The sequence below is a fragment of the Neophocaena asiaeorientalis genome, unplaced genomic scaffold (genome assembly GCF_003031525.2).
Source record: "Neophocaena asiaeorientalis asiaeorientalis breed wild unplaced genomic scaffold, Neophocaena_asiaeorientalis_V1.1 scaffold265, whole genome shotgun sequence".
NCBI classification, from domain to species: Eukaryota; Metazoa; Chordata; class Mammalia; order Artiodactyla; family Phocoenidae; genus Neophocaena; species Neophocaena asiaeorientalis.
The window spans coordinates 436864-446960 of NW_020172172.1; the positions used below are offsets into that span (position 1 = coordinate 436864).

Sequence of the window (10097 nt, forward strand, 5' to 3'; positions counted from 1 at the left end):
CTTGGATCATCCACTAATTTGGGGGTGTTTTGAAAGGATTTTAATAAAAAAAGAAACACCACCACCAGAAACCAAAAAAAGTAAACACATTTGCTCTTAGGATGTCAAGTCGTACCCAGAGAAGAGATAGGGGAAAAGCGTCTCTCTGCCCCTTTCAGCTGTCCTGAGCCCACCCCAGTTTTCAGTTTTGCTCCTACAAGTCAGTTATAGAAAACTTCACGTGTATATATACAATGGAACTATAATGGAAAAGAATTGAAAAAAAAAAGTATAGATATATACATATGTATGTGTAACCCAATCACTTTACTGTACCCCTGAAACTAATACAACATTGTAAATCAACTATCCTTCGATAACCAAAACACACACACACACACACACACACACACACACACAAAACTATAACAACATGCATCTGCTCTGTTTCAAACTTGCTTGTTTCAGAACCTCCCTAGTGCGTTTGCATTTTTCTTGCATCTACTTCCTCCATTGTTGCCAGGCAGCCCTGGCCACCTCCCAACAGCTGGACCTTGAATCCTCCTAGGGACGTAGTGAAACTGAGCAAAAGACAACTCTACCCTGTGAAACTGCCTTTATGTTCTAATCTTTTAGCTTTAGCCCCGCTGACAAAACTGAAAGTGCAGGGGTGTGATCGCTCGGTGCCAGCAAGTGTCACACTCTGAGGGGTCTGACTGCCTGCTGACCGTTTAGCCTCTGCCTTGGCTCTTCAGAGTGGAGTCGAGCTCCCAAAGTCAGCCCACCTACCTTTGGATTCCAGCACTACCACTGTCTCTGGGATTATGGCAAGGCGCTTACCTCTCCTTGCCTCAGTTTCCCCATATTGTGTCAAATGGGGACACAGTCAAGCCTACCTCCTGGGGCTTCTTGTAAGAATGAAATGACGTGATGCTGTAAAGCATGTAGCAGGTGCTAACCACATATTCGTTCTCAAGGGTATTGGCATTATGGTAAATTATTACCACTTGTATTTAACGGTTTCATCCTATAAATAGACTGCTCACTTGTTAAAAAGAAGACTCAGTAGCTGAGCCCTAAGTATTCAAAGGCAGAGATATAAAGCATTCTCCCCTGCAGTGAGGATGTAACTGTAAATAAATCCTACTGAGAAACAAAAAGCCTTCCCTGTGGTTGGCAATCTCCCTTTCCCCTGTCACGTGATTGCACCAAGAAAAAATAGAGATGTAAGTGGATGAATACATTTGATGTCTACTCACATAACGTTAAGAGCTCACTCTTGGTTTCTAGAGGAGTATGAAAAAAATTTCTGACGTGAATAGTTTTTATTGTATTTGTAAATACAGTGGAAAGGTTTTGTGTTTGAATTCTTCAATTAAGCCCTTAAAGAGTCTAATTTTAATAACATTTATGGTCTGATTATGAAGGTGGAACATTCTTGGGCAACTGGAAATTCAAAAAGCACGAGGAGGAAGATTAAAACCCTGCCTAATCCCTATGGTGTGGCTGTTAACATTCTGGCGTGTTTTCAATACATTAGATGTGTTTAAAATTTAATTTGGGATTATACGCCTTTTTATGTAGCCCATATCTTTCATTTACTAACATAGCCTATCTTTAAGTGTTCTTTTACAACATGACTTTAAAAATAACTATGTGGGGCTTCCCTGGTGGCACAGTGGTTGAGAGTCCGCCTGCCGATGCAGGGGACACGGGTTCGTGCCCGATCCGGGAGAATCCCACATGCTGCGGAGCGGCTGGGCCCGTGAGCCATGGCCGCTGAGCCTGCGCCTCCGGAGCCTGTGCTCCGCAACGGGAGAGGCCACAACCGTGAGAGGCCCGCGTACCGCAAAACAACAACAACAACTGTGTGCTGTTCTGCCATATGGATATTGTACAACTAATTCAAATCCGTTATGCATTATGAAATATTTAGGGTTATTTCTGGTTTTTCACTGTGGCAAACATCCATGAGGCTAAAAATATATCAGCGATGTAGTGTATTTACCCTGTAAAAAGGATATGACCGGGGCTTCCCTGGTGGCACAGTGGTTGAGAGTCCGCCTGTCGATGCAGGGGACACGGGTTCATGCCCCGGTCTGGGAAGATCCCACATGCCACAGAGCGGCTGGGCCCGTGAGCCATGGCCACTGAGCCTGCGCGTCCGGAGCCTGTGCTCCGCAACGGGAGAGGCCACAACAGTGAGAGGCCCGCGTACAAAAAAAAAAAAAAAAAAAAAAAGGATATGACTGCTCCCACCATTTGGGGTCATTCTTTTAAGTATTTCCCAGTGATACCTTGCCATTTTAATTCTTCATTTCTTTGCTTACTAGTGACGGTGGACCTGGGTATCCACTCTCCATGTATTTAGCAATTGTATTCCTTTGTGAATTTTCTGTTTAGGGCCTTACGCATTTTGGTCAGGGTGGTTGGTCCTTTCTTGCAGTGAAAAGGTATTTATCAAAGAGGGGTATCGGGAATTCCCTGGCTGTCCAGTGGTTAAGACTCAGCACTTTCACTGCCGTGGGCCTGGGTTCAGTCCCTGGTCGGGGAACTAATATCCCACAAGCTGAGTGGTGTGGCCAAAAAAAGGGGGTGGGGTATTAACCCTTTGTCAGTTGTTACAGCCATTTCCTTTTTCTAGCTGTCCAAAAATGGCCAGTTTAAGATTATTCATTGGACACACTGGCCTGCAATATTTGAAAGAGAAACATGTTTTTATTCTCTATTCAATCAATTCTTTAAATTTTTTTCATGTTCTACTCTGTCATCTCTGTATAAATGTGAGCCATAAAATTGAGAGATTATCTAATGCAAAGTCTAGGTGGAATTTCGTATTCTGACTTGTTTAGCAATCACATGCCTCATTCTGGTACACCTCTGCCTGAGGAACGCAGGAATGCAGTTCAAAAGCCCAATAAGCTCATATGGGTTTAAAATAAGCCACCACTTCTATCTGCTTGAGTCTGCTTCCCCAGCCCCAAAACCCCTGGACAAGATTTGAAATAAGAACAATAAGAATTATTCGCTATCCAAGAATTGTGCTGGTGGAGAAGGCCTTTGGTAATTGTATGACCCCACAGGTACAGGGCCTGTGCAGCCACCTGAAGTGTCCTCATTTTTAAGACCCTCCCCACTGCCTTGCCTTTGCTGCTGCCATCTTGGGAGGAGAAAATTCTAAGGGGCATCTCTTCTGACCCCTACCTTTTTTTTGGCCACAGCGCGCAGCATGCAGGATCTTAGTTCCCCCAACAGGGATTGAACCTGTGCCCCCTGCAATGGAAGCACATAGTCTTAACCACTGGACTGTAAGAATGAAATGACGTGATGGAAGTCCCTGACCCCCACCTGTTCCCTGCCTCATTGGCAGCTGCTTCTCAGGGCTCTCCAAGGCCTCTCCTCTCCACTACCTTGGTTCAGCAAACACTTGCTGAGGCCCATCAGGTGGGCAGGGCTCCAGGCCCTTCTCTCCAACCACCCAGAGACCACGCCAGAGAGAATCAGTAACAGACAGCCTGTCTGAGTCTGGCATTCAAATTTATTACACCACAAATATTTAAGTACCCATTCTGTGTTAGGCCATAGCATTACAAAATAAATAAAGCAAGAGTCATGAAAGAGGCAGGTGCTTCCTGGGGGATGCAGACAGGTAAGCAGGAAGTGGCAGTCTCAGAGACAAATACTCCAAGGCTTATTTTACTGGTGTTTTTAGGAAGAGAGGAGGGTGGGAGAGGCAGTGGTGGTGGCCCCGTGTCCTAGCCCCTTGAGGCCTTTAGGACTGTACCTCCCCTCCCCTTTCCCTCCTTCTAAGAGAGTGGAGGGACTGTCAGCTCCTTGTATGAGTAGGTGATGCAGGACAGGGTCAAGGGCAGAAACTTGGAATTGGAGTCAGAATCGGGAAACGCCATTAGCAGATCCTTAGGCAAGTGACTTGAACCCCTTTGAGCCTCAGTTTCCTCATCTGAACAGTGAGGACAGAGCCTCCTTCTGGGCTGCTGTGATGGGTAAATCAGAGAGTAATACTAGTGGCGGTTATGGGAAGAGCTGCCACTACCTACCGGCTTTATGTCAGCTTGTGCATGGAAGCAGCCTCTTTGCTCAGAGCCTAGCTGGTCATTAACACAGAATAAATGGAATCATTCTGGCTGCTTGCTCCTGAGGTCAGAAGAGAACTGAGGAAGAAACCGTCTCATCAGAGCAGACACCCAGTCTGGTTCCCGGGTGGTGAGGGGTGTGGTCAGGGTGTAACCTAGGCCGGTGGGAGGGGCCAGGATGAACCACCTGCCTCTCCAGACTCAGCGATGCAGATGTGGAGGGGAAGGAGACCTGTTCAGGCGGGCAGCCAGCCTTTCCTCCGTCTCCTCACAGGATGGACCCCACAGCTTACGCTGAGCAGTTGAAAGAATCTGGCAACCAGGTTTTTAAGAATGGAAACTTCTCTTTGGCCATCAGAAAGTACGATGAAGCCATCCAGATTCTCCTGCACTTATACCAGTGGGGGTAAGTGTTTGGATTTTCTCCCTGCCTTTTGTTTGTAATTTTTTTAAGTAAAGGGGGACTCACTCTCTTGCTTTTGTTTTTTTCTCATTTGTTACCACACCACCTAGTTTCTGTTTCCTTTCTCCTCCCACTTTCTGTTTCTCTTCTCTGCAGTGTTACCTCGGAGACTAGAGGAATTCAGGAAACGGAAAGTGAAACATAGGGGACTGTTGATAAACATTACAAACTTCCCCTTCTTTCTGGTTCCTGGGATGACTGAAGCCCCCAAGCCCCTCACTTGTCGTTCATTTCATCTTGTTTATCCATTCCATCAACCCCCTGGCCACAGGGCACACCACCAGGAACTAAGCCTCACCTCTTCCCCTGCCCCTTCAACTTCTAGCAGACCTGTTCCCAAACATTTCAGGATCACGACTGCTTACAGGCAGGACCCCAAAGAGCTTTTGTTGATGTAGTTTGTAACTATCAATAAAGCCTGTATTAGAACTCAAAACTGAGAAACATTTAAAATATGTATTTATTCATTTTTTAAAATAGCAGTAATAAACCCATGATGTTAACATAAGCAGCATTTTTATGAGAAATAACTATTTTTCAAAATGAAAAATTTGGTGAGAAGAGTTTTACATTTTCGCAAGTCTCTTTAATGTCTGTCTCAATGGAAGATGTCTGTCTTCTCACATCTGCTTCTGCATTTAGCCTGTTGTGATACCACACGCCAGGTAGCCTCTGGAAAATTCCCCGTCCACGTGAGAGAATGAATGTGAAAAAGGCACACACTGTCTTGGTATTATTGTATTCGTTTCCTGTTGCTGCTTTAACAAATGACCACCAATTTAGTTGCTTAAAACAATATCCGTTTATTATCTTACACTTTTGGAGGTCAGAGGTCTGAAAGGAGTCTTACAACGCTAAAATTAAGGTGTCACCAGGGCTGGTTCCTTGTGGAGGAGACTCCATTTCCTTGCCTCTTTTACCCTCGAATGGCTGCCTGTATCCTTGGCTTGTGGTCCCTTCCTGCATCCTCAAAGCGCATCATTCCAGTCTCTGCTTCTGTTGTCACATCACCTTCTCCTCTGCTGTGGCCGGCTCTCTCAGTCTCCCTCTTATAAGGACCTTTGTGACTGTATCATAATCCAGGATAATCTCCTCTCAAGATCCTTAAATTAATCCCATCTCCAGAGTTCCTTTTGCCATAAAAGAAAATATTATTTGACATATATACACTAATATGTATTAAATGGATAATTAATAAGAACCTGCTGCATAAAAAAATAAATAAAATTCAAAACAAAAAAACCCGTCATTTGGAAACCATTATTCAGCCAACTACAATTGTGAAGATATTTTGACCTTGGAAACTATTTGAAATAGTAGTTCCCAAGGGAACTACTGTTGTTCCCTCTGGGGGAACTACCCCCCAGAGGTTCCCAGATCATACTCTGGGGACAGCTGTAGTAGAGGAAGCAGAAGTTGGCATTTGTAGGGTGCATGCAGCCTAAACGTGTACCGAGAAGGGGCACTGACTTGAATTCCCGACACATGGCTCCCACCTCCTCCCTCCTTGGTGTCTACACTCCAGCTGGACTTGAATTGACTGCAATTGGCCTGAGCCTGTGTAGTTCTGTCATTCTGCCCCCTCAGGTCAGACTGGGCCTAGAGCTCCTCATTCGGGGGAAAACATTGACCTTTCTTGAAAAGCTAATGTTGTGTCATGGTTGTGGCCATAGACTGACCACACTGTGAGTACTCAGATCTCAGCACCACCACTTACTAGCTGTGTGACCACTAATGGGACACCTGCCTGCACCCTCACATGTCACCTGTCATGGGACCTTCCTGACACAGTTCCCTGTGCCCATCACTGCCTTCCTGCTGCTGCCAGCTGACATAGGGGTTCAGGGAATTGTGGTTAACTGAGCAGGTGCTCTCAGGAGAAGGGGACTGAGGGAGAAGCAGGATGGGGCAGGGATGGTGTCTCCGCTGGAGTCAGCTGCAGCCTGATCCCCTGGGGAGCTCTGGGGCCCCTGAGATGTACTGCAGAGCTGTCCCACTTTAGGAAAGGAGGCTGACCTTTTAATTCCCATGTCAGTCAGTCACCGGTCATAGGCTGTCTGGCCCCAGGAGTTGTCCTAGGGAGTGGGGCTGGATTAGTCAGCTCAGGCTGCAGTAACGAACTACCACTGACAGGGTGGAATAACAACAGAAATTTATTCCTCACAGTTCTGGAGGCTGGGAAGTCCAAGGTCCAGGTGCCAGCCAATTCAGTTCCTGGTAAGTGCCCCCTTCCTGGTTTGCAGCCAGCCACATTTTCACTACATCCTCACATGGTGGAGAGAGAGAACGGAAACCCTCTGCCATCTCTTATAAGGGCACTAATCCTATCGTGAGGGACCCACTCTCCTGACTTCATCTAAACCTAATCACCTCCCCAAAGGCACCCTCTCCAAATACCATCACTGTGGGGGCTGGGGCCTCAACGTATGAATTTGTGGGGGGAGGGACACAGTCCATAACGGGGGTGTAACTTTCTGGGGAGAGGGCAGCTCCCATTAGGCTGAGGATAAATCTCTGGAGAACGGGGCATCAGGAGACCCTAGCTGCAGCCAGCACTCATTCCTGCTGGGGTCGGCTGCACTGGCCAGGTGTCTGGGCAGGACACGTGGCGACTACTACAGTATGGCCATGGCTCCATTGTCAGTTACCCTCTGACAGCCCCGCTGCTTCTTCTGTGCTTCTGGGTCCTCATCCTTCACTGAGAGGGAATGATGGGCAGTGAGAGGAGCCGGATACACCAAGCACTGCAGGTAGGGACATAGTAGAGGAGATTTTTGCTTTGCTTTATTTTTGTGGGTATCTATATTAACTAACTTTTCTGTTTGTATTATTTTTACAGTTAAAGTATTCAATAAAAAAAAAGAAGCATAAGCCTTGCTTTTCCACCTTGTGTGTCTTGAATTCAACAGCACTTGGGCTTCTGTTGACCTGTTATGGTATATTTTGTGTTTTGCTTCTTGCAGCCTGGTTTCAGCACTAACCTTGCAGCTGTGTGACCCCCTAGACCCAGGCAGGAGGGGCCCTGCCCTGCCAGGCTTTATAGGCCTGCTTTGGCCATCCTCCAGCTGTACCCTCCCCACAGGTGGGAGTCTGGGGCCAGGGGCTTTACCCAGCCAGAGCCCTCTGTGGGTACCAGGCCCCTGGAAGTCCTGTCCATGGACCCTGCTCCTAGGGCCTACACAGGCCTCTTACCCACAGTCCATTCTTTGGAGCGCTGTCCAAGGTCAGGAGTGTGGACAGAGCTTGGGATTGTGTCTTCTGCAGTGCAGGATGAAGGCTGAGATGGAAAGAGACGAGGGAGTGGGCAGGGGTGCCAGCTTGGCTCACCCTCCCCTGACAGTGCCTGTGTTCTAAATTTGAAGCTTGCCTTTCAGTTATTATAAAGTAGAAGGCTAAGAGATATTTTATTGAACATTTGTAAGCTTGAGTTATGGCCTTCAAATACTTAGACTAGCACTGTCCAATAGGACTTTCTGTGATGATGAAAATGTTCTATAGCAGAGAATTTGGCTATTGAGTACTTAACAGGTGGCTAATACAACTAAGGTACTGAATTTTAAATTTTAATTAATTTTAATTAATTTAAATTAATTTTAATTTAAATGGCTACACGTGGCCTGTGGCTACTGTATCAGACAGAGATTAGCCACATGGTGTGAGGGCCTCCTTTTGCACTCTGGCCCTGGGTTCTGCACGCATTTGGGTGGCCCTGCCTATGTAGTAGAACAGTGTTCATCCTGCATCTTTCGCAGGGCCCGTGGGGACAGTGTGGTCATGTGTTCTGATGAGCTCTGCCTCCGTGCGTGTGGGGTGGCTCCCACGGTGTCTGTTCTCTGCGAGGGCTCGGTGGGAACTCCCATCCTCTCCATCTTTTCGCAGCATCTTCTCCAATGGTCTCTAAAGGATAAAAAGACCTGTGGAGATCGGTAGGAGGTAGACCCAAGGTGTTGAGAACATTTGTCGCGAAAAGTTGGGAACAGGATTTGGGAGTGAGGAAGGGAGATTGGGACGTCGCAAACATCCCAGGCTTTCCAGGCTATGAGGGTCAGATGTCATAGGCATCGTGGGGACACTTCCTGCTGAAACTCTATCACCATGGCAGCAACCAGCACCAGAATGGTGGCCTTCGAGGTTCTGTATTTGCAGGACGAAAGAACTATTTACTGACCACCAGTTTGTCCTTTCTCACAGGGCTCCCCGCAGGGACTTGGCTGTGCTGCTATGCAACAAATCCAATGCGTTTTTCAGCCTCGGGAAATGGAACGAGGCCTCCGTGGCCGCCAAGGAGTGTCTCCAGTGGGATCCAACCTACGCGAAGGTATGGTGACCACCAGATGCTGCGACTGCTGCCTCTTCCTCTTCCTCTGCCTCCTTCGCTTCCTTCTTTTTAAAATGGAAATGCTAGGAGTGCTTCTCATTCAACTTTCTGTGCACTTAAGACAGATGTGCACAGAGCACGCATGCTGTATCTGGAGAAGAGCAAGAAGGATGGTGGCCAAGTGTTGAAAGGCATTTGCAGGGGAGAGTGGAGCCGGGCCTTTTGGCAGATGGAGTCCAGTGGAGATCGTGGTGGAGCTCATTTTGTTCTGATGTAGTTGCACCAAAATTCATAGTCTGTTCATGTTCTTTGCAGTTTGCAAGTTTCTTTGTGGCCATAAGAATTCTCCGGGAGAGGGGATTTATGGCAATCTATATTTCTTGGAGTTTCTGCTTCTAATCAGAAAAGGGAGGCTCCAGGAAGGCTCCTTCCTCTTTCTTTCTTTCTTTCTTCCTTCCTTCCTTCCTTCCTTCCTTTCTTTTCTTTCTCTCTTTCTCTCTCTCTCTCTCTCTTTCTCTCTCTCTCTCTCCCTCCCTCCTTTCCTTTCCTTCCTCCCTTCCTCCCTTCCTCCCTTCCTTCCTTCCTTCCTTCCTTTCTTCCTTATTTGGTTATGCTGGGTCTTTAGTTGCAGCAGGCAGGCTCCTTAGTTGCAGCACATGGGCTCCTTAGTTGTGGCAGGTGGGCTTCTTAGTTGTGGCATGCAAACTCTTAGTTTTGGCATGCATGTGGGGTCTAGTTACCTAACCAGGGAATGAGCCCCGGCCCCCTGCATTGGGAGTGTGGAGTCTTAACCACTGTGCCACCAGGGAAGTCCCAGGAAGGCTTCTTTCTGCATCTGTTGAATCTCAGAGGCCTTCAGCCTAAAAGAATCCTTATGCCAAAGTGTCAACGTTTTGGGGTGATGTATTCTGATCCCCTTCACCTCCCTCCAAAATAAAAGGTGAAACTTAGAACTGGAAGGTAAAGAAATGGGAAATTCTGTACCAGCTTGCTTGGTTGGGGCAGGGGGAACACCTTTTTTTCTTTCCTTTTTCTGATTGTTATCTACTGTTTTAGACTTTTAAATGATGGTGAAAACAAATCAGTAAATAATCAGGGATTTGGTATTAAGTGGAATTTCAGGTGCTTGCTTTTTTATGAACCCAGTTGGTGAACACCTTGTGTTATCTTAGACAGAAAATTGTTTTGGTACCTCTTTTTTTTTTTTTTTTTTTTTTTTTTTTTTTTTTTGGTACCCTTTTAT

General features: G+C 46.7%; 1 protein-coding gene across 2 annotated transcripts in view; it reads left to right on the plus strand.

The window, feature by feature from the left end:
- The first annotated feature begins 4260 nt into the window (after positions 1-4260).
- The window catches only part of TRANK1 (tetratricopeptide repeat and ankyrin repeat containing 1), a 66261-nt gene continuing 60424 nt past the window's right edge, over positions 4261-10097 (plus strand). The window contains exons 1-3 of one of the 2 annotated variants that reach the window (XM_024756545.1): positions 4261-4479; positions 6703-6753; positions 8728-8854. In XM_024756545.1, coding sequence (XP_024612313.1) covers positions 4349-4479; positions 6703-6753; positions 8728-8854 — 309 coding nt within the window. In that variant the 5' untranslated portion in view covers positions 4261-4348. The remainder of the gene's footprint in view (positions 4480-6702; positions 6754-8727; positions 8855-10097) is intronic. The other variant, XM_024756554.1, reaches the window with a different exon arrangement.